At 37.4% G+C, this 25,444-nt stretch overlaps 1 protein-coding gene across 1 annotated transcript in view; it reads right to left on the bottom strand.

Moving 5' to 3' along the window:
- The window catches only part of LOC124157819 (vacuolar protein sorting-associated protein 16B), a 29,110-nt gene extending 4,984 nt beyond the window's left edge, over positions 1–24,126 (bottom strand). The window contains exons 1-10 of the mRNA XM_046532849.1: positions 23,809–24,126; positions 23,530–23,644; positions 23,279–23,416; positions 22,977–23,065; positions 11,466–11,615; positions 7,588–7,724; positions 4,259–4,286; positions 2,404–2,545; positions 1,106–1,286; positions 63–159 (exon numbers count right to left, since the gene is read on the bottom strand). Of these exons, the coding sequence (XP_046388805.1) occupies positions 63–159; positions 1,106–1,286; positions 2,404–2,545; positions 4,259–4,286; positions 7,588–7,724; positions 11,466–11,615; positions 22,977–23,065; positions 23,279–23,416; positions 23,530–23,644; positions 23,809–23,886 (1,155 nt within the window). The 5' untranslated portion in view covers positions 23,887–24,126. The remainder of the gene's footprint in view (positions 1–62; positions 160–1,105; positions 1,287–2,403; positions 2,546–4,258; positions 4,287–7,587; positions 7,725–11,465; positions 11,616–22,976; positions 23,066–23,278; positions 23,417–23,529; positions 23,645–23,808) is intronic.
- Between the last annotated feature and the right edge of the window lie 1,318 nt (positions 24,127–25,444).

The following is a 25,444-nucleotide window of genomic DNA, read 5'->3' as shown; positions in this document are numbered from 1 at the left end:
TTAATCAGGAAAAGTGATTTTGATTATTATAAGAGTTTATGTAAGCTTTAATTGACCCTTACCCTTGATATAAACAACCCATCAACAGCATCCCAAGCTTGTTCTTGAGCTTTTGTTCTCAGGGCAGTCCATTGGTAAGCACGCTGGTTGATACCTAGGCTGAAAACAAAATAATTGAATTTTTAGATTAAACTTCACAACATAAAAAAATTCTTCTAATTTAACCCACCAATCGAAGAGCTGCATAGTAAATAAATTGAAATTTTTTAAAGCCATAAACTGCTAAATTTGCTCATTCTGACAGTGACATCAAATGATACATAGTTGGGTTCTCTGTATGCACAACATACTATAAAAAATACTACTTTACAGAATATAGAAGGATATTAATCTTCCTAAGAAGAGTGGGAGAGAAGAGAATAAAACCTTAACAAGAAGACGGAACAACCTTATAGGCCACATCTTGAGACATGATGGCCTGATGAAGATAATCGTCGAAGGACAAGTGGAAGGAAAGAACGGAAAAGGAAGACCTCGAACAAAATATATGGAACAAGTGAAGAAGGATGTGAAAGAGAAGAAATACGTAGGTGTGAAAAGATTAGCTGATAGGAGAACTGAGTGGAGAGCTGCGTCAAACCAATCCTAGGATTGTTGACCAGTGATGATGATGATGATGATTAATCTAATCATCTAAAAGGATTCAACAGAGTTACATATGATGACCATGATCTTTTCTTTAAAAAATTAAAGTGGTCTTTACATTACCAGTAGTAAAAGTAGAGATAATAAAAGCAGATAGTCAGTCTAAAAGAAAATAAACCATAAATACAAATTTGAATGATCCAAACATTGCATACCTCCTAACAAGTCCTCATTCAATCAATTTATGATTATACAACTACTGTAATGATAAAAAATTATAGCATTATAATGACCTTCTTAAAGTGACCTGTGCTTCTGTAATTCATACCCTGAGTGATATATGCTAACACACTAAGCATTACCTGATTTATGCAATGCTACAATTCCCAGTAAAAGAAAAAAAAACATTAACTTTTTAACAAGAGATGTACAAAGCCACAAATGAAGATTGACGACAAACCTTTGACAGAGAGCAGAGGGTGCAAGCGGATCTGGAATGGGATTCTTAGCTTTAGGATTTTCCCAATGGTATCGGCATGCATGAGCTAAAGAATCCAATGCGGGCTTCCCAATAATGCTCTCAGCAGCTTCTTGACCAGAGCTCAGGGACTTAAACTTCTCTGTAGCAGCAAACTGCCATTCTGAGAAGTAAAATGGTGAGATTAAAATATCTTGGCACAAAGTTTAGGTTAAAAATATTCTATCCACATTTTGAAATGATATTATGGAAAAAGTTGAGCCAAAAGCTTTAGCCTTTACAGCCAAAATAACTTTAAGAGGCTTTATTAAATTTTTCCAGTTACTAAGTTCAAGTGACTTTACCAGGAATATGCTTTGGGAGGGATGAGAGGGACTGGGGATCCAGAAATTTTGGAAAAATGACATGCCAGGAAATACATTTCATATTTACATTTACAAATATTTTAATCATTTTGGCATTTAAAGTTTTATATTAATAATTATCTTTAATTCTACGCAGATGCAGTTATTACATGTCAAAAATAGACATTACTTTTAAATATTTTTTTTATTTCTCTGAGGCTTTGGGGGGGTCTATCCCCTCATCATAATATTTATTCCACTGCTAGGCACCACATTAAAACATTACCATAAAAAACTCACTGTAAAAAGTAAGGTTTTTAGGATTTTACATTTAGAACTTTCAACTACCATGCAGATATGTGGACTAGAGTAAGTGCAAGCCTGTATAACAAACAAAAGATTTACATGGGATGGGCCAAATTTATGACCGAAAATATTGAAAAATTAAATTCTGAACTTCTTCAAAATTTTCTATAAATTATTATGCAAGGTATGGCTGGATGTTGCCACCATAATAATTCCTTTTAAGGAAGTATTTGTGGGGACAGGGTAAGAACATGAAAATGCAAATGAAAAGCAGCTGTTTTGCATAAAATGTACACCAATGAAGGCAACTTTAAAGGTTGAAGACATCTCATCCACCAGTCTGGCCAACTAAAATCATAACTGTAAACACATACATTGAATACTGATGCAGGACTTCAGTTGCCACAATAAGTTTCATTTCAATGATCAACCCAGGAATATTAAATCACACCGAAACCAAATAAATCTGAAAAATATTTATATTTTATGTAACAAAATTAGAATTTTTCCATGATCCTTTCAAATACATAATTAATATAAAATTTTCTTTTCCAAGGCAAACATAAAATGAAATGCAAAGCATAATTTCTTAAATAACTAATTCTAAGACATTTCTGTAGAATCACTTACCAAGAAGCTTAATGGTGTGCAACACAAATGGTCGATCCATCTCTGCTGAGCCACTTGAAAAATGTGAGACAGAGCAATTCACCAGGGTTTGCAATCTTGATGGACTATCGATGCTACCAATAACTAATCCCAACTGCTTTATCTATAAAAAGGCATTGACATAGTAAAATTATCATGTAAAAAATTAACCATTGACCATTAAAAAATTAATCAATTAACCAAACATTAATATCAAAATAGGTATTGCTAAAATGCATTAGGTTCTGCCCACTCATAACACAATACATACAAAGTACTCCATTTTCCTTCAAGTAGTCCTACTATTAAATATCCTGAGATTCATGGCACACAATATCCATGAGATTTTGACAAGAGAAAAAGCTTTCAACCTTCCATAATTACTCAAAAAAGGAATAAAGGTTGATCCCTAGTTAGAATTCCATTTTGTTGACACTTTGATTAAATCAAAATTAGGCTATCTGATGGCAAGTCATAAATATACTTACTAATCTTTTTCAGAATCAAAATATCTGTTCCTGCTAATAGCCTATTCCTGCACTTAAACTATCGATGAGTAATACAAATGATTGATGAAGAGCAAATGTAAAATAATTCCATCTATGCATACAAATCCATACTTCAGCTTACGTTTATATACCCAATAACAATGAGGTACATACCTAATTCACAACATATTTTCATCCTATGATTTTCAAATCTAATTAATTTTTTAATCAATCAAATTTGAAAAACAAAATTAATTTTTAAGGTTACCTGACATTTGTTTAGGTTTATTTCACACATACAATGAAATTACAGATATTATGAGCAGTTTTCATTGCTTTATACACAACTGGCCACCTTAGCTCTAATAGCAGAGGCAACTTAAAGAAAAACGCATGCACTTAAAGAGAGGGATCCAGGGAAGAAGATGCAGCAATTGCACATTCCACCCCCTGGTACACAGGGCAGGGACGGCAAGTGAAAAAATGTTTCCTTTCGACCCGGAGAGAAACGAAAATATGAGGCCTAGGTTAAATTTCATTCCTGCATGAAATTAAAATCACCAAGGAGTTAAGTTTTGACCTGGAATAAAACTTTACTCCCAGGAATGAAACTAAATTAACTAAAACTCTGCTACTCATAGTTATGTTTCGATCCAAAAAGTTGAGTAGAATGGGAGAAAAGGGAATAGTTTCGACCCATTACATTTAACATACGTGTAGAGAGGTTAAAAATTGAGTTTAAAAATACAATGACCAGTTTGCATTCACCGTTCTCCTGTTACTGGTAAAAATATGAGTGCCCAGAGCATCTAATGGCGGTATGCCAAACCTCTACTTCATTCAACCGTACTTCCTACTCGGTGAGTGGGTCGAAACTAAACCGTTCAAAGGTGAAGCACATGGTCTCTCCAGTGCAAAACATTAACTGCGTTTTGTTTCCTCCCAGTGTTTTACTTTAGTTTCGACCCGAAGTAGTTTTGACTCCAATTTCATTTCGACCCCGAGTTTAAATCCATTTCGTTTTGTTTCCACATTTCGCTTCCGGGAATGAAACTATTGAAATTTTACTGGTTTCGACTTTCGTTTAGTTTCTACTGCCATCCTTGACACAGGGTAAATGCATCACCTTCGTCCCTCTAATAACATGGCATATTATCAGAAACTGCCGGTGCAAGGAATGGTTTTATATCTACTGTAGTACTCAAATCTATGAACATGGCAAAGAAAAAAGTGATTGCATAACATTCCAAACATGTATTTAACAACCAACTTTATCCAAACCCAAATGCTTTTAAGCAAAATAATTCATTAGCACTCACATATATGTAAAAAAAAATAAGGTAACTTACAGCAACATCTCTACTTCTTCCAAGACTCCTGAAAAGAAAGAGTAAAATATATGTAGACTTTATTAGATGCATCCATACCGACCAAGCACCAGTATCCAATTGCTGTTTTTAAACTTCAATTCATTTAAACTACATCATAATGCCACCACTATTTCCATGGTCTTTTAAAAATAAATCAAATGACAACAAGAGACAACGTTGATCACTCAGAAGATTGTTATTATTGGAGGCTTGAAAAACCTTTTTCTTCAAATTTAAATAGTAAGTATTTTGATTCAACATGAAGCAATTTCTCCAAGTCACGTGTCAAACTATCAATTTTAAATACTAACCATAAATATCTAATCTTAACCTCAAATATTATAACCAAGCTAATAAATAAGAAAAAAAGTCATTCAGGCCTTCACTTGATTAAATCTGTGACGTTTGATGTCTCTGATTACCCAATTGAAATTTAATACGATTTCTCAAACGCTGCAAGATAAAATTTTGCCCCATTCTGTTTTAGCATCGTTATTTGACAACATACCTAGATCAGGAGATAATGAATTCCACAGGGATAATAATACACATGTAAGTAATATTTTTTTGCCTTATTTTAAGAAGATGTTTAGGCAAGAATCCCATACAATTCTCAAATGATGAATATGCATTAAAAATTCTTCTATCCTTGCAGAATTTGATTTCATAACTTAAACTAGAGTCCATTACTGTCAACAACACACTTATACCAGGACGTGTGAGAGCAGACATATAGGCTTGCCTCACAAAGAGGGTTAAATCATTTAACCCTAGAAGTGCACACTTATTTTTTCAATCATAAAGTGCACACTGGGGTCCAGCGGACCCCATAACTTTAATTTTTTTTTATTTCAACCCCCTGATATTTTTTTACAATTAATATAGTAAATATCAATAATAGAAGTGTTTCTTACACAAATATGTAAATATAAGTTATTTAAACATATTAAAATGAAAGTAAAACAATATTTTTCATTCTAAAGACATAAAAATTCTTTAAGAAAGTCACCAATCCTACTTTTATTTACTCTTACGAATGTTTTAGATGTACAGACAAATAGTTTTAACAGCTTAAGTATTACATTGTGTAGTTCATGTAAAAAAATGTTTCATATTTTTTCTTTCCATAAAACGTATTAATTTTAACAATTGAAAACAACAAAATTTTCCAGTGTATTAAAAAAAATTTTTTTTTCACAAATTTCATTAGGACTTCCTATTGCTCGAAAATGTACATTACTATTATTTATTTTACAGGTGAAATATAAATTTTTAGAAAAAATGCTTTGTTGTTAATTTCTCACTCCTGTACAGGTAGTACACAGATAACTTCGGTGCTCGTCACACATCGGAGCGCGGCACGATGAGCATATAATTCTTGTTTTTCTGTCTCTATTCCTTGGGCATGAGCTGCATCGTATTTTGTTGTGAAGGATTTCAGGTTTATCAATTGCTGATATTTCAATTTTTAAAATTTCCGCAATAGTATTCCTGATTGAAGAACGCAGGTTTTTTTTTCAAAATCCGTTGATGCAAATGAGGTTTCATGAGTGACAAAGCCAAGTTTTTCAAAAATGTTCTCCGATTTATTTTTTCATTACTATCAATATGAGAGTAAAGAACCTTTGCGTTTACACCAGCTTGGTCTAGCATGCCATAGAAAATCCGCATTGGCCATGGAAGGGTTTTTCTGGCTGTTGTACATTCATGACACAGTTGATCAAATGTGTCTGTTCCTCCTTTAGTGGCATTATACATGCAAAATAATCTCGGGCTTTCCTTTGTCTTCATTTATAGCTCCATCCAAATGAAAAGATGACAACAAAAGCACTATTTTATTTCTTTTCGGTGTGAAAGACACCAGGGTCATGTGAGGGTCAAAGGCAAATCGTGAAGATTGAACAACAGCTTCTTGTAAAATCCACTGGAATTTGACGCATGTTTTTACGAATGGTGCCCACCATCGTTATTGAATAATCTTTTAGCATCTTCTTTACAAGCTCAACAGAAGTGAACCAATTGTCGCACGTAATATTTCTATTCGTGCCATGAATTGGTGTTGACAATGTCCGTAGATAATATGTCGGAACAGTTTCATCTGGATTGGTAACTACTTTTCCTATGTAAGGATAGGCATTTACCATGTAAAACGTTTTTGCATCATTCATAATTACAATTTTTATGCCATACTTATCTGGCTTTCCTTTCGTATATATCCGAAAGGGGCAACGGCCTCAAAAACCGAGAAGTTGTTCATCTACAGTACAATACTCATTAGGAGTGTAACATTTCTTGCAATTATCTACAAACCCTTCCCAAATTTCACGAAGTGGCGCAAATTTATCGATCGTTCTGCGCTGCATTCTCGTATTTTTATCATCAAAACGCAAGGTTGATAGCAAAAACAGGAATCGGTGAAGAGGCATGGTGCATTGATACAACGTAGATCCAAACTCAGTTGACCACAGTTCATACAAATTTGTGTGGCACGTCTTCTGCACCCCAGAAAAATATGGAAGTCCAAAAAAAGCCTCACTCTCCTCAACATCTACATCACCGTGGTACGATTGAAGAATTGTGACATTTTGACGCTGCCGTTGTATTTCCTCATTTGTGTGCGTCATTATTTTATTTCGTAAATCGCTATCCAACAGTAATTCCCAAGCTTGCCGGGGAGTTTTGACGTCGCGTGCTGCTCCTTTTGATCCAGGCAGATCCGAAACCAAATTTCGCTCTCTCTTTCGATCTCCAAATGATTTCAAACGTCAATGTTTGATGAATAGTTTACTATTATGAGTAATATATGTTAAACACTATTGCTCTACAATCAATTCCATTCAAGTTTGTTCGTACGTCTTTCACTCCGATGTTCCTAAACTATTTGCAAAAGAGGAAACCAAGATATTTCACAAAAAAAGTTGATGTCCTGAAGTATCCCAAAGTGATAAAAAATGATAAATGACATTTTAATTACTATAAACGTATAAATACGATTACAACAAATGTATTTGCAGCAAAAAAGGCAATGAACAAATGTGTTAATTTTTTTTCGCAATTTCAAAAAAATTTCATGAAGTGCACACTGGGGTCCAATGGACCCCAGACCATTTTCAACATTAAATTATAAAGCAATAAGCGCGTTGAAAAAATCACCACACACATGAAACTTTTACTAAGATATAAAAGGAAATTTACATTGGTATGAGCTTTCAATATTTTGTGCATTACAAAAGTTACAGCAAAGAAAAAAACTCTTGGGGTCCACTGGACCCCAGTGTGCCCTTCTAGGGTTAACTGGCACAACTCACTCCAATAGATTGCTGAACTCGGACCACTGGCATCTAGTGGACAAGTGAGCTGCATAATGGTTTGCAGCAACTGGTCTCTGCGACATAAGGTGGGTGAAGTGAGACTTCTTCAACGTTTTCGAAAGAAACTGCACCACCTTGAAAAAAAAATTCTTCCTCAAACCCCATAAATTGGTTGAACATAGAAAGTATCAAAAAATATAAAAATGACTTGGTTATCGCAAAAATACATACACATGCACTGAGTCAGGCCTATCTTGGTTGAAAAAAACTATCATGCATAAAACAAACATTCTCAATTCTCAATATATGTTTTATTCGTGTTGTTGTTGGTTATCACGACTACCATGACCTCGATTGACAGTCTTGCCTTAACTGCCTACCATGGTAGACTGGCTGTGAACTAGAGGTGAGAATTTCGGTTCATTTGGTGGATTCAGTTGATGGGTTTTGATTCGTGGCAATGAATCAGTTTTTTTAATCGTTCATGATGAACCATGGGAATCTCGAATGTGAATATCGAATCCATCTGAATCTCGAATCTGTGTGAATCTTGAATCCATGGAGAATGTGTATCCATTATGTTAGCGTTATCAGGAGCGGATCTAAGATTTTTTTCTGGATGGGGGTAACAATTACTGTGGTAATTTTCTATTTATTTTTATATGAATCTATTTACTTTCATTTCTTATTGAACGATTTGGATTTGGAGGATTCGAATATTCCATTATTCATTTTGAACAATTTAGATTCAACGGTTTATTTCGAACGATTTGGAATTGGTGGTTCATTTCAGACGATTTGGATTTGATAGTTCATTTTCAACGATTTGGATTCAGTGATTCATTTTGAACGATTTGAATGGAAATCGTAGATTCAATTCATTCGGTTCACACCCGACGACATCATGAACGACACAGCTTTACTGTGAACCAGTTGTGCTTACAATGTACTTTGAACAAGAACATTAAAATGTACCTTGTGGTCCATACCTCAGTCTCTCATCATTCCTGCAAACTTCAAGACATGATACTATCGACTAGGATTTTTCATCATTTGGTGCACCACGAGTTTTTTTAAGTTTAAGCCCACTTAGTTTAATAGGGCCCAATTGCGATTTAACTCTACATATGTTGACTACAGTTGAATTATTCTCAATTGAAAATTAAATTTTAGTGTGAAATCATGACAACTAACCAAGGAAAAGACGAAAACCTCTAGCAGATCAAAATGACCACTTCTTTTCACCTCAAAGCAGGCAGAGGTGTGTCAGGTGACCTTTGCTGATTCATCTGAAAGTTATGTATGCAAAAGAATTATCCTTATAATGAATTGTGATGGCTTCATAAGCTTAGAAACTAAACCATAAAAATTTATGGTCCTTTGAACATAGCTGCATCAAGCCATGGAGCAAGAAATGAAAAATCACATTAAAGCTAATAACTATGAAACCAAAGCACATAAACCAGTGATTCTTGCTTTATTTTAAAGAAAATACATATAAATTAATGTACATATTAACAATTAATGTACATATGTATGCACTCTGACATAATTTTCAAGAAATACGAAGCAGTAATAAACAAAAAGGACTTATTTATACAATAATGAATAGCAATTATTTTAAGTAATTACATAGTATCTAGAAAAGGTCACATTTGAATTTCTTCAAATCTTCACAGTAACTAATTTATCCATCAATTAAAAAAAATTATAGCATTTTGATATATTTTTTGTTTCATGCCATATCAAAGTACAGTAGACTCCCGATTATCCGGCTGCGGTTTATCCGGGTTGCGGATTATCCGTGCATGATTTTCACTCTCGCTCAATTTTTTCCGCGATCTTTGTTTTTAAAAATCCTACGCAAAATCACGAGAATTACTGCATCAATGCTAGGACATACGGGGCTTATCATTTCCGTTAGAATCCCCTTCGTAAAACGGAAGCGATCGCGCTCTAGTTGCATTCACGGGAGCACCGTGTTCTTGTTTTCCAAGCCTCGCAGTGCGCGACCGCGCTGCTTGATCACGGATATAAGTCCCGCAGCAGTTTCAACCCGGGCAACTTGTGCGAGACGCGAGTACGTGGCGTAGTGCCTGACAGTGTAGTTTGCGACGTGAAGCAGTGGTTTCGAAGCATTCGTGCAAACCTTTTTCCTGTATCCATAATCACACAGCCACGGATGCGTGGTTTTCGAAACCAGGCCATACACAAAGCATTAATAATACGAGTACATCCACGCTATCGTCGCTAAAAAAAGATCGCGAACTGGCGAAGAAAGCTCTCAAGGAGTCCTGGAAGCACTCTAAAGCAACACAATAACTGCATAAATAATAATATATTGTTTGTTTTAAGTAAATTATGAACATTAAAAGACATTTAACTGAAAGTTTGGATTATCCGTGTTTTCCGATTATTCGTGCCATCTCTCCCCATCATTACCCCGGATAATCGGGAGTGTACTGTATGAAGTTGTACTGGACAAACCAAAAGGATATCATCATCATCATTAGTCAACAATCCCAAGATTGGTCCATTTCTCTCTCCTATCCGCCAACCTTTTCATAGCGACGTATTTCTTCTCTTTTACCTCCTCCATACCCTGTCACATGTAACTCATTCGGGGCCGTCCCTTGCCCTTTTTCCCCTCCACTTGTCCTTCAACGATTTTCTTCATCAGGCCATCATGCCTCACAATGTGGCCAAATAAGTTGTCCTTTCTTCTTCAAACAGTTTTTAGGTGGCTTCTCTTTTCTTCCATTCTTCTTAGCACTTCCTACATACTTAAACGGTCAATCCATTTTATCTTCATCATTCTTTGGTTCCACCACATTTTGAATGCTTCCACTCTTGACTTTCTGCTGCCATCAAGGTTCATGCCATGTTTACACATATGTATTTCATATTTTTTACCAAATCTGTTGATTCATTCCTCATATATGTACAAGAGTTGTAATAAGTCGAGGGAAAAAATGAAGTCATTCTACTTAGCAAGCAAAATGGGTTAGAAGTGCTTACGGATGATATTTTTTAATGCAATAACTGAACGTCAGGTCAAGAATGTTAATTGGTTCAAATGTATCTAAAAGCCTAATGCTACAGACAAGGGCAGTTCCAGGATTTTTTCTGTAGGGGGGAGTGGGGGGGGCACAAGGGTCTGATAGGCAAATGATCTTATCATTTTTTTAGACTAAAAACAGCATACAAAAATTTCTACATGAAATATTCTCTTTATTTTAATATCAAATCAATTCATTAATATGAAATTAAATGAATGATGCCGCGTAATACACAAAACTAAACAAACGCAATAATAACCGTATTAAAAATCATGTGTATTTTCCAGGGTCTACGGGGAGCATGTGCCTGAATCTGTCTATGGCTACAGAAGGGGAATGATGAGTGATAAAACTTGTATAGACTATTTATGAGGTAGTTAAAGCAGCATCAGCTGAACTAATCGGTGATGTACTCGACTACCCAAATTTACGCACATGAGTCACCAAAAAAATTAAGACAAAAGAAAACGTAAAAAAAGGAATGAAAGCGAGCGCAACTTTGCACCTCAGTATAATGCATGTCAAAAATGATTTTTTTTAAGCAGCTATGTTCAAAGGATCAAAGCATTCCATGGGTTAGGTTCTGAGCTTAAATAAAGCCATCACAATTCATCATAAGGATAATTCTTTCATGTTCATAACTTTACGATAAATCTGTAATAGTCAGCCCATATGATTTCGTACAATCATCAATTTGACATCAAAAACTGACACTGCCATCCCTTTTTGGTATGAGAAAAAGATGGTGCTTCATGTGTCACATATAGAGGAAAACTTTTTAAATCCATCAAAAGATAACACAAAAAGTATACTTACACATAGAATGGCATCTCCATTACCCTGCTCCAAAGCAGCATCTAAAATTCTTTTCTTGTCATCAAGAGAATGATAGCATTCTAGGGAAAACGGAAGGCCTAAGAGGATTTGCCGAAGAGTCTCTTCAACTGGTGGAGGCTGCCATCTCATCTGAATAATAAGGATAATCACATCATTAATTGCTTGAATTACAGAGAGATCAACTACGTGCACCTAATTATTTTCAGTTCAAATCCACTGCTGTTACATTCAAACATATTTTCACATCCCTACGGTGACTAGGACCCTGAAAATTGGGATCGCAAACCATCTGGGCTACAAACAGAGGAGCTCGGGAGAAATAAGACTCAAGACTTCCGAACACATAACGCATTTATTACTGTCTCAGTTAGTCTCTCGCTCTCTCTCTCTCTGGTTCACTGGGGAGGCTAGTACTCTTCCGGGTGTGTTCCAATGTTAGGCCAAAGCCTAACAATTGTGGCATTTTTTAAGTGTTGCCCCCCCCCAAAAATTTCTGGTACCCCCCCCCCCCCAGAAATTCCTCGAATTTCCTCCGAACTTATCCGCAGAACTTCTCCCGCCAAGAAAGGTTTTTTCGCGCAAAGGATTTTTCGCGCAAAGGGGCCCTGTAGCAAAGTGCCCTGTCTCGCAAAATCCTGTCTCTGGAAAATCCTGTCTCTGGAAATCCTGCCTCTGGAATCAGCCTCTGAAACAGCCTCCGAAACAGCCTCCGAACCAGCCCCGAACCAGCCTACCTGCAATGCAAGACTTATATAGGACTACTGCGGAGAAATACTTCTCCTTGGCAAGCAAGGGGAAATCGGTGCTAAGGCCTTAGTATTGCACTTGGAGTGAGAAGTTTTACCATTGTCCTATCACAATTCTCTCTCCCTCCAACACCTCACCCCAGTATCTCCTTCCCCTCCATGTGTTCCAATGAACTATCCCGCTGATTCCTCTGATGTCTCCAACCCAGAAGTTGAGGGGAAAATTCTGGGTGCTGGCTGTTGTCTCAAAACCAGGGAATGGTGTTTTGCGGAGCGGCCGTTTCTGCAGGGGCAGTGACGCATCAGTGGGCGGTTGTTGAATTCGCCTGGCTACCCCTCCACTCCCTGGAAGAAGCCCTCCCCTCAAATGCTGTCTCGCCTTGCATAGGCAAGCTCTTTCTGGTCGTGACCTGCTGGGAGTCACATGTCTTGTGAGCCATGGCATATTTAGAGCAATTTTCTGCTGGTAATGTTTCCTTTGGGATCATGAATTTACTATCATTGTTTTCTGTAATACTTCTGATTTTTTGAATACTCTACTTTGAATAGATATCGTACGGTAATAACTCGTAAATTATTTTTGGCTACCTTTTTCTTGTGAGCTGTTTTTCTTGTTTGTGGAGTCTTTCGCTGATCCAGCATGTGACCGACGGTTGGAGTATTTCCCTTGTCTGGACTTACGTGAAAAATCAACCAGATTTTACGACGTAACGTTACATATTGGTAGCAGAGCGTGGTTCGATTTCCTATCCTTTCGTCGAGGTCTCCGAGTACTGGACAATGGTGACAATTCTCCACTATTTCTCCACTTTTTGCAGTTTCTGGTTGTTTCTCCTCTTAAAAGTGAGTTATTTTATTTTCCATTAAGTGCTTTTTGGTTTGTGTGGGATTACGTGACTAGTGTTGCCGACTTTTCCTCGTGGTCATATGCCATTTGACATTAATGTTCGTAATGCTCGTAATGTTCTTGATAGTTTGGATAGCAGCTAGTTATTCTCGCACCCCTCTTTTCCTATTGGATTCTTCCAGTAATGATAGATAGTTTTATATCTCGCTCTTTCTCTCTCTTTTTCTCGTTGTCGTCACTTCACTTTTCAAAATGCCTGGAGGTAATACTGACAACCCGTACGAAAAAACTTATTTAACCACGGGCGAGGATCGTAAGGCTAGGGGTACGGCTAATGTGTCCGTAGGAAGTGAAGTTTCTAATAATGAACGGGAATCTTCTTTAGAAGTGGTTCCACCTCGCCCAACGCACGAGGAAGGTAGTGATGTTCACGTCTCTCACGAAATGTCTGCTTCTCAGACATTGCCAGTTTCTGAAGGGTTAGTAATTGTCAAACAATTACTCAGTGATTTTCCGCCATTTGAAGTGTCAAACAGTGAGAATTGGTTTAATTTCATGTTAAAAGTTAATGAAATCGTTTCTTTGTCTTTGGTTCCTCTGTCAACGTTATTGTACCTTGTAGTATCTAAACTACCTGCCAGCTCTCGTCATTTTTGGTTGTCTATGTTAAACTTGAATCTCGCATGGTCTCAAATCACAGAAAAAGTTTGGGCTAGAATTGTTAGTGACAGAGAGTTTGATCGCTTGATCACTACGAAAGTTAAGAGATTTCAGTTCCCTCGCGAAACGCCCCACGATTTCGTGTGTTCTGTGCGTAATGCCACTCAGGTGCTGGGTTTGCAGTATTCCGAGTCTTCTATTGTGCGACTCATTATTCAAGGGTTAAATCCTTTAACAAAATCTGCAATTATGTTCTCAAATCAGCCTAACACATTTGTAGAATTGGACTCTGTTATCACGCAGGCTTCTAAACATTTAATGGACTGTGCTGAATATTCCAACACTTTCCATCGTATCTCTAGGAATCCGTCTTCTGTTGCCTCTTCCAGTGCGCCTAGGGAAGTTTCTTTTCCTATTAATTGTTCTTACTGTCACAAACCTGGCCACAAAGTGAACGAGTGTCGCAAAAGACGACGATTTACTCAGCCTGCCGTGAGTTTGATGAGTGTCCGTGACAAGTGTTCGACTCGATTGCCAATATTATCTATTAATCTTCATTCTATGCCATGCCAGGCTCTAATTGACACTGGGTGTTCAGTTTCACTGTGTGATGAAGATTTCTTTGCTTCTCTGAAATGTTGCCGGAGAAAAATTATTCGTCAAAATGTTGACGTCGATTTAATCACGGTGTCGGGGCAGCCTTTTCATATTAATTCCTCTGTCTCACTCAAGGTTCAAATAGGCAAGTTTTCTTGGAACCACGTGTTTTATCTAGCTAAAATCCCGTTTCCCGTGTTACTGGGTGTGGATTTCATTTGTAATTCAAAGATGATTATTCGTCCGGCGAACGTCAGTTTTGAAATTGCCCCGAATTCTCTTTTTTCTGTTACGGACAATTGCGAAGCGTTTAAATCGGCGCCAGTTAGTAACTCGTCCGAATCACATGTTCTGTCGTCCACTGAAATCACGTTGTGTGATAAGTTGAAGGGCTTATTGTCAAAATTTCCTGATGTGATTTCTCAAGAATTGGGGGTCACATCTGTTATGACATACGAAATTGAACTGCTAGATTCAACTCCGATTCGATCCCATCCTTATTCGTTGTCACCTCCAAAGGCTAATTTAATGAAGAAGCACATCCAATCTTTACTTGATAAGAAAGTGATTGAGGTTTCCAATTCAAACTGGTGTTCGCCAGCTTTTCTTGTGCCTAAAAAGGATGGATCTGAAAGATTAGTGATTGATTACCGTAAGTTGAACAAAGTTGTTAAATCAGACGGTTATCCAACACCTTCTGTTGAACATGCATTCCAATATCTTGCTGATGCTAAATATTTCACTGTTCTTGATCTCAATTCTGCCTTTCATCAAATACCATTATCTGAGAATTCTAAGAAATTAACTGCTTTTGTGACGCCGTTCGGAGTGTACCAGTATAATAGATTGCCATTTGGTTTTGTTAATTCTCCTCAAATATTCACTCGTCTCATTAATGAAGTATTGGGCGATTTGAAATATTCATGTGTCTACCCATATATTGATGACTTGTGTATCTATTCCAAGTCTGCTGAAGACCATGTATCTCATGTTAATGCTGTCCTCAACAAACTACGCTGTGCCGGTTTGACGGTGTGCGAGGACAAGGTTAAGCTTGGTGTGGAATCACTCACTTTTCTGGGCCATCTCATCACAAATGGAACCTTGCAAGTTGATCCTGAGAGAGTGAGACCAATTGAACAATTCCCAGTTCCCAGAAATGTGAAGGAAGTGGCCAGATTCATTGGACTTTGTGGGTTTTACTGCAAGTTTATTCCAAGGTATTCTGAAATTTCTATGCCACTGAATCGTTTGAAACGTAAAAATGTTCCTTTACAATGGACAGCCGTTGAAAATGAGGCTTTCTGCCAGTTGAAGAAAGCTCTCACCAATCCACCAGTATTATCTTTCCCTCGATTTGACGAGGAATTTCATTTATTTGTCGATGCCAGTAATTTGGCGGTTGGTGCCGTTCTGAATCACAAAGTAAATGGTGATTTTGTCCCTGTGGCTTTCGCTAGTAAGGCACTCTTGGAACATGAACGTAAATTTTCTTCTTATGAATTGGAGTGTCACGCAATTCATTTTGGAATTCAAAAATTCAGTGTTTACTTACAAGTAAAACCATTTCACTTGTACACTGATAATGGTGCCTTGACATGGCTTTTCTCTCATCCTAAGCAGTTGGGCAAATTAGGGAGGATGGTTCTTAAATTATCCTCTTATAAATTCACTGTGCATCATGTTCGAGGATCATCTAATTCTGTCGCAGATTGTCTTTCTCGCATTCAGCCATCCTCATCTACTAATAGTCAATCAGATGTGGAATCTAACACTCATAAGGAGTCAGCTGTTCCTTATTCTTGTGTGTTACATAAATTGCCTTTGTCATTTGTCGACATTCGAAAACACCAAGAAACTGATCTCGTTCTAAAGGATATTTTCAATCAGATTAATAATAATTCCTTGAACGACAAAAACTATTTTCTGAAGGGACAGCTATTATGTTATGGGAATTCTAAAATTAAGCGAGGAAGAGCTGTTTTGCCTACGGTCTTGAGGCCTATGATTTTTCAATATTTTCACTGCTCTAGTATGTCTGCTCACTTGGGCATGGTTAAAACTTATGATAAGATTAGCAGACACTTTTGGTGGAAGGATATGAAAAGAGAGGTTTATGACATGGTCAGAAAATGCCATCTGTGTCAAACTTGTAAACCCAGAAATGCTCCACCTCCTGGCATGCTATCGTCGCACAATCCTTCTGAAGTTTGGGAAAGACTTTATATTGATTTTGTGGGACCTTTACCTTTGACTAAAGGTGGACACCAATATATACTTTCTCTTATTGATGGTTTTTCTAAATTCTGTTTTCTTGAGCCAGTTCGTAAGGCTACTGCTGGTTCGGTTGTTTCAATACTCACTCAAAGAGTATTCCCGAAATTCGGTTTTCCTAAATATTTGGTGTCTGATAATGCACAAGTCTTTAAATCTCATGCCGTTAAGGAGATGTGTTTGCAACTGGGGGTTAAGCAAATTTTTGTTTCTCCATACTATCCCTGTTCTAATCAGGTAGAGAGATTGCATAGAAATCTAAAATCTGCACTTGCTATTTTGTGCAATAATGCTCACCATATGTGGGACTCTATGCTTGCTGACTTAAATTTTGCCTTGAACACTGCCTCTCATGAGAGCAGTGGTTATTCTCCTGCCAAAATAATTTTCGGCAGAGAACTAAAGCATCCCTTAATTAATCAGTGGGACATTCCAAAATCTTTATTCGAGAATGATCTCAGCGATAATGACAGACAAGCATGTCTGAATCATGTTATTGCTAATTTAAAAAAGGCCAGAAATAGGTATAAAGAATCCTATAATAAATCTCACTCCCAAATCACTTTCTGTGTGGGAGATCTTGTTCTCTGCAAAAACCATCCTGTCAGTTCTAAAGGTGAACAGAAAATGGCAAAACTGGAACCTCTGTGGAACGGACCTTTCGTCCTTAAAAAGTATCTCTCTCCTGTAACAGTTATTCTGGAAGTTTCTCCTGGGAAAGAGAAAATTTGTCATGTTTCTCATTTAAAGGCATATCATGGTGGCATTGCTAATTCCAGTAATTAAAAGGAGAGAAATATCATTGATTTTTTTTTATTTTTTTTTTTTATTTTTCTCAATGAATGCTATTGCTTGCTTTGTCAAATACTATGTGATGCTTGATTTCGGTGTTGAATTTCTCTTGATTCCTAATAATATTGTTTTGAATAATGAATAATAAGTCTATTTCTATGCTTGTAATTGAAATTGTTCTGAAATATTGTATTGTACATGCTTATTCTCACTTTTAAATCACTCATGTTATTTAGTGTCGGTCTACCGTGGTTGTGAGATGGGGTAAGGTGGAGGATTATGGGTGCTTGGAGGGAGAGGACGGGAGAATAACTTGGGGATAAATCCCCGAGATGGCTCGTTTCCAGATAAGCTGTGGAGGTGGCCCCAGTTATTAAGATTCAATTGTGTTTTGTGTCACCTTTCCTCCACCAAGACTTTATGGACATTCTCACAATTCTTGACAGTGATAAGTGTCGTGATTTTGCAGTGTTCGATATTCTATCGATGGCTGAGTGATTGAATTGATCAGCTGATTTTAAGACTGCCTACTGTGTTTTAGTGTGGCTTTGGCGTTGAGTTGCGACCTTCATCGCCCGACAAGTATGAACTTTCATCTTGTCGCAACCAGCATGTAGCTCTCATTTCTATTGTTAATTGAAGAGTGAAATTTAGAGTGATTTCTTTTGTTGATGCAATTTGCAGTTCTCATTTTGTTAGCATCGCCTATGATTCTTTTGACTTGTTTAATTAATACTGAGAGATATATATACTAGAGATGGGTCGAATAGCAGATTTCTCGAATTCGAATATCGAATTCGAATATTAAATCATAGCTCGAATATTCGAATACCTCGAATTTCGAATACCTCGAATACTAAATGATGAATGCTGGAATGTTTGACTTGGTTGCCTATGCAGCAGGCAACACAAGATTTAGGGGAGTAATTTTGATTTCCTTAAAATGATTCGAACAGGAATTTAGCTGATTAATGAATAATTTAATTTTATGGAAACAATTGGGCATATAATTAATTCAACTAACATCGCTTTACCCCCACTCCTGCTGCCAAGTGCTAGCTGACAATCTGAGGCATTTTGCAAAATACAAGCTCTTTTCCACCGGATTTTCTTCAATTATTTTCAGTCCATCTTTGGGAGTTCTCACGAGATAAGAAGAGGAATTGGAATTGCTATCAGGGAGAAACCAAATATTCTGAGAAAATATCCTTTTGTCTGTGACTTTAACAATAAAGATTTATAGCACCACTCATAAATTGTAACTTGATATATGTTTTCGGAAAAAAATACCGCATCAACTTCCGAGAAGCTCTGCTGCTCATATCGAGTTTCGCCAGAATGCTAAGTCTCCGTCGTGTTTTGACATTTATTTCTTTGCGTAAAATGCTTAAATAAACTCAGAAATACGTCGTGTTTGGTCTTGTTCTTTTTGAAATTACGCGCACATTACTAATATTTCAATTCAATAAAGGTGTAACATCAATTGACGAAAGTCATTCTTAGACACCCTTTGTGCTAATAGATGACTCATGCAGCAGTTGACCTCCACAGAAATGGGGAACTTCGAAGCTGGTAGGAAAAAAAAAGGTCAGTGGGGGAGGAAAGGGAGGGCCCGAAACACGTTTCTATTGTTCTCGCGTATTTTTTCGAACCTAAGGTCTTCGTAATATGATCCCTGCGGGAGCTGTGACCTTTTTTTTATTTTGAAGAAGAGGAAAGCCTCAGAGGGGGGGCTAGTGCTGAATGGAGAGGGATACCGGACCTAGGGAAATGCGCTAATGTAAGTATCTCACGGTACTCCCACAGCAGTTGACCTCCAGAAATGGGGAACTTCGAAGCAGGTAGCCAGAAAAAGGTCAGTGGGTGAGAAAAGGGGGGAGGGCGTGAAACACGTTTTTATTGTTCTCGTAACTCGATATTTTTTTCGAAGCAGGGGTCTTCGTAATGCGATCCCTGCGCGAGCTGGGACCTTTTGTTTGATTTCGGAGAAGAGGAAAGCGTCAGACTGGTTGAGGCGAGTGCTGAATGGAGGGGGATAGAGGATCGTGGGAAATGCCCTAAGGTTGCTATCCCACGGCACTGAGTTTCTCCTGGTGGGGGGAATCGGGGATTTTCGGATTTTTTCACCCGACTATTTTCGGTCCCCCTCGTCGAACACTTTTCACCGCTAAAATCCACGGAATTGATGCAATTCGTCAGCTTGCGTAAAACGGCGCAGCGAGCACTAAATGACTACAGTTCTCTAAATTTTTTCGAGTCACTACCAACGACGTGCGTGCGACAGTGTATGACGCGAAATTCAAAGTATTCGAGGTATTCGAGGCGGTACTTTTCGCATAACTATTCGAAATCTCGAATATCGAATACTTTCTAGTATTCGAGGTATTCGAGTATTCGCGGATACTATTCGCACATCTCTAATATATACACATCTTGATTAAATTTAGTCAGTACTTGATCAATAGCTGACATGAATACCATATGCCTTGTAAATTGTTAATAATTATTGGAAAATCGAGGAAATTAGTGCAATCTATTGTCATTTATGTAAATCTTGTTGAATTTTGGAGGATTCTTTATTTGATGATTAATTATGGACTGATAATATTTACAAACATGGAGGGTTTAAAGGGAGAATTAATAATGCCAATGTATATTAATTAAGTGAGACACATATTATGCTGAATATTTTTGCTGGTATTTTGATAACTAATAATTATTTAGTGAATAACCGTATTTTTGAATAAACTTGTACTTAATGATTATATAATATGGGGTATATATTTTGTTTGGGTAGAAGTTAAAACCCATTTTTTGTGAATCGTTGTTTTTTGATAAGGTGGTTGAACCCAACTAATGGGACAACCCAGGGTTCTCATGAACCCAACTGCTTCACCAACCCAATCTTGCCCATTTACTAAGTGGTTGGTTATTGTATTGCTTTACTTGGTTTTAAAAACCACAAAATATCTCTGATGAGAGAAGGAACATTTGAGTTTGGTAAAGATATCCTGGTGTTATACCAATAAAAATCTTCCCAGTTCCTTCTAGTCGCTGATGATAATTATTTGTAATTTTGATTCACTGTACACCGAAACAAGCATCACATTATGACATATTGATTATTAATTTTATTTTCTTGCTATGTAATACTAAATAATCTACACTATATCAATTCAGCAATATTTCTTGTCTCACTCTTGTAATTATGTCATGTTACTCACTTAAGAATTCTGTTGAATTCCAAACATCACTCCTGAGGTTATTATTTACAGAGTGATAAAAATGTATGTTCTTGTCAAAACTATTTTTTTGAGTGATATTTCTTGAAAACTATTGTCTCAATCAATAAACTTTTTATATTCAGTTCAATTCTAACCACTGAATAATGGTTTTTGTGAAACTCATGGGGGTTAAACAGTGGGGGTTCATCCAGTGAAAACCAGTGGACCTGTGATGCCTCGATAAGTTTTCTAGGCATTAATCAGTTCTTGGTGGACGTGTCTTGGTCCACAAGTTCAAGCAATTTTTGTGGTCATTTTCCCATAGAGGATGTGGCATTTTTTAAGTGTTGCCCCCCCCCAAAAATTTCTGGTACCCCCCCCCCCCCCCCAGAAATTCCTCGAATTTCCTCCGAACTTAACCGCAGAACTTCTCCCGCCAAGAACTTTTCGCGCTAAGGTTTTTTCGCGCAAAGGATTTTTCGCGCAAAGGGGCCCTGTAGCAAAGTGCCCTGTCTCGCAAAATCCTGTCTCTGGAAATCCTGCCTCTGGAATCAGCCTCTGAAACAGCCTCCGAAACAGCCTCCGAACCAGCCCCGAACCAGCCTACCTGCAATGCAAGACTTATATAGGACTACTGCGGAGAAATACTTCTCCTTGGCAAGCAAGGGGAAATCGGTGCTAAGGCCTTAGTATTGCACTTGGAGTGAGAAGTTTTACCATTGTCCTATCACAATTCTCTCTCCCTCCAACACCTCACCCCAGTATCTCCTTCCCCTCCATGTGTTCCAATGAACTATCCCGCTGATTCCTCTGATGTCTCCAACCCAGAAGTTGAGGGGAAAATTCTGGGTGCTGGCTGTTGTCTCAAAACCAGGGAATGGTGTTTTGCGGAGCGGCCGTTTCTGCAGGGGCAGTGACGCATCAGTGGGCGGTTGTTGAATTCGCCTGGCTACCCCTCCACTCCCTGGAAGAAGCCCTCCCCTCAAATGCTGTCTCGCCTTGCATAGGCAAGCTCTTTCTGGTCGTGACCTGCTGGGAGTCACATGTCTTGTGAGCCATGGCATATTTAGAGCAATTTTCTGCTGGTAATGTTTCCTTTGGGATCATGAATTTACTATCATTGTTTTCTGTAATACTTCTGATTTTTTGAATACTCTACTTTGAATAGATATCGTACGGTAATAACTCGTAAATTATTTTTGGCTACCTTTTTCTTGTGAGCTGTTTTTCTTGTTTGTGGAGTCTTTCGCTGATCCAGCATGTGACCGACGGTTGGAGTATTTCCCTTGTCTGGACTTACGTGAAAAATCAACCAGATTTTACGACGTAACGTTACACAATTGTGGAGCAGAATGCAATGTCCATCTCTTTACACTACGCATCCTGTTTTGCACCATCCTGGGTCATGCAATACACGTTAACAGAAACCAAAGCCTCTGCTCTGCTTTCGCAAAGCCATGCCTTGACATACAGGTCCCCTACATCCGCCCAAGTGTGGAGAGGATACGAGGAGGTGACTTTGAGTAGTTTCAAGCACTCGTGTGTCCTCCATTGCGTACTTGTGGGTGCAGGCAAACTGCATCCTACCGCTCATGGACACAAAAATATGGATATTAAAGAAAAAGCAATCATTTCCTCTAACAAAAAATCACAATGAAATTCAAAAATTTAATGACTGGATGTGAAAATACCAACAGAATACCACTGCATTAAACACTTCACATTCAACCAACACAGTATATCAGTCATGAAATTCAATGTCTACTCAAAAGACTGTTTGATACGTACAAAATTTGATTTTAAAGAGGTTAAACATAAGGACTGCTGTGTGCAACCCACATATATAAAATGATCAAACTGTTTTAAGTCAACCATTTTCCATGTCACTTATGATGAAAAGGTTAAAATCAAAGGGTATGGTTTTTGATGCTTTTCCACAAACAACACCAAACTTTGTAATTGATTTAAAAAGGAAATAGAATCCCCTCAAACATACATATATTGAGCTAAATACTTCATAAAATAATGATGAACTTTAGTTAAGACCACATGACTTATCCCAAGGTAGGATGGCCATATGAAATACATACGAATATTCATTGCTATATTCAAGTATACGTGCTTGCCAGCTAACCACAATTTAAAAAATTTCCTCACACATACACTGATTTCCATCATTCTTATTTTTTATACATACTTAGTTCAAAATGAAAATAATGTACCTGCTGAAGCTACCATCTGCACAAATTTATTCCCTATCTTTGGTACAACAAAAAACAGCCAAACCCATAGTAACAGGAAGAGATAATGAAAAGTTAGGATCGTGATAGACTTTAGTGTATTAGCATACCTGTTCTTTCCTGCGTAGTATTTGAAGTTCTTCATCAGGCAGGAGTTTTCCTCTTGGCTTTAATTCAGTAATTCTGTCAGAATTTATGACTGAAATAAGACAATGAACAATGAGTAGCTTGTTTTGAGAGAGGATATCAGCAAGAGAAAAATAGAAATCAGAGTGAGAGGCATTTAGAGGGAGTTGTTAAATGTAAGGACCATGGAAATAAATAGGTTAAAGGTGTGATAAGTTGATAAAGTAAGAATTAAGTTGACCGCGCTGAACAAGGTTTCAAAATAATGTAACTCAGGGATACTTACTTCTTTGAATAGTATTGTCAGACACACCAGACGATGACAGCAACCCATCCCCAGGTTTCGCAGGCGCAAGGGAAGTGTTGGCTGAGAATAAGACACTATTTGACGAGCTACTCAGAGTTGACTCACTCAACAAGGTACCTGAGAGTAGGCAAGTATAAAAAATAGGGCCAGGAAAAAAAATAGAAAAGTTGAATCGCTATTTCTCTGTTTCATGATTAATAGGATATTTATGTAAAGGCGTAGCAGCTTACTTTCAGAAAGGAGGAGGGATGTTCCGGAAGCATCATTAGGCATTGCAGACCGTAACTGACGCGACAAACGAGATGTACCAGCTTGTGACACACCAAATAATTGGCTCCCCGCTTTCTAAAGAGTACGTAAATTTACAGAATGAGAAAATACACTAAAACCTTGTCCGTACCACGATAGGTTTTCGAAGATTATCTCTCATTTTATCAGTAAAAATTTATCTCTATAAGTAATAGGTAAACAAGAGCACAGAGAGTTGAATTAGTAACGCAATAACTAACCTCGTCTTCGTCATCGAAATTAAATCCCTTGCTCTTCGTTTCATTCCAATAGGCCTCATCGTCTTCAACTGATGCCATTCTCGCATTTAAAAGTGACTTTCCCACGTAATGACCACACCTTCACGAAAGTTATGCTTGCATTGCCTTCTACGTCAGGAAGATCTACTTCTATAATTACAAACAAGCATCCCTAAAACCTTGTAGCATCTGAGAGCACCAAGGCAACAAACTTATTCCAACACGGTACATTTCTTTCCTACACCATTACTAGCACTAGCCATAACAATAAATATTAAGTTATCCCATGGATCCGTCTCCCCCCCCCCCCCCCCCCCCCCCCACTTACCGTTTCGTCGAACTCGTCAAACCGTAGCCTACGAACGTAGGCTACGGTCAAACATATCGAAGTTTACATAGTCAACAACATATGAAGAATATACAACAACATAACCTTTTCTATTTCATACTTTAAGTTTGCATAAAAAGGTTTTTGATCAATTTAATTTTTATTTAAAGAAGTTATTATACCTTATTTTGACCTAAAATTCCACATGGTGGGACAAACAATGTTCCGAGACACATAATAAAATATTTTTATGTTGGTGTTTCCTGAGTTGCCACGTACAATATTCTTGAAGCGCTCGTTTGAATGATCTTAAGACGCGGTCCAATATCGTCAATGAGGATAATTTCATTAAAATTTATTATTTCGTGGAGAATACATTATATTATTACAAACAGTAATGTATTGGCCATTAATTATTTTCCCTTCATGCTGTATCATGACCGCAAAATGTTTCCTTCTAAGCACGCCACTTATAGTTTGGCATTACATTAAGGCAGCGACTTGGCCGCTTTAGAATATTTATACCAAATATACTGTACCTGAAGATCGTCACAGAAAGGAATACACCTGCATTATAATGGTGGTAAAATTCCCTATCCACATACATTTCCCTGAACTTTAAAACCAAATACATAGGTACCTAAAAACAATTAAAAACCTTTCTCTTTAGTTATATTGTGTAATAAAAATTTAGAATCAAAGAAGTTTCATCGAACCGTTGCCTTGAAATAGATTTTTTATAAATATTGAGTGTTTTACTCGAGTATATTGTGAATAATTAGGTCATTCTCTACTTTTGTAGCATTTTGCCAAGGAGTTCTACACCTTTGATGATATTTATATTCCCTATCGAAAAGCAAAGAAAACTTGTTATTTTGTCAAAACTTCTCGAAAGAGACATTTTTTTCTTTGCCTGCGGTCTGCGAAATTCAATATGATGATTTGTTAACGAAGTGGAATCCTACGGATTTTCTCAGTTGCAGTTTACAATTGCTGACCTCACCACGTATAACTTATGGAAGATTAGAAGGATTCCGATCAGCATCTTTTTACTGATGTATGAGGTGGCTTTTCAATTAAAGTTTTAAGCTTTTTCAGCTTTAAAATGTTTCAAAATAATTGATGATCATCTACAGGCTACTTGTCTCTGCTTATCATCCCTCAAACACATGCGATTATCACTAAGAGGACTTACCAGCCACGCATGGTGCTGCAGAAATAGATGAGCCGCCACCCTTGTCCCAGCGATCTTAATCCTTCCTTGTTGTTTTCAGCTGAGAACACAACACC

The sequence above is a fragment of the Ischnura elegans genome, chromosome 4 (genome assembly GCF_921293095.1).
Source record: "Ischnura elegans chromosome 4, ioIscEleg1.1, whole genome shotgun sequence".
Classification (NCBI taxonomy): domain Eukaryota; kingdom Metazoa; phylum Arthropoda; class Insecta; order Odonata; family Coenagrionidae; genus Ischnura; species Ischnura elegans.
The sequence above is the reverse complement of the archived record's forward strand: the minus strand, read 5'-3'. Positions and strand labels throughout refer to the sequence as shown.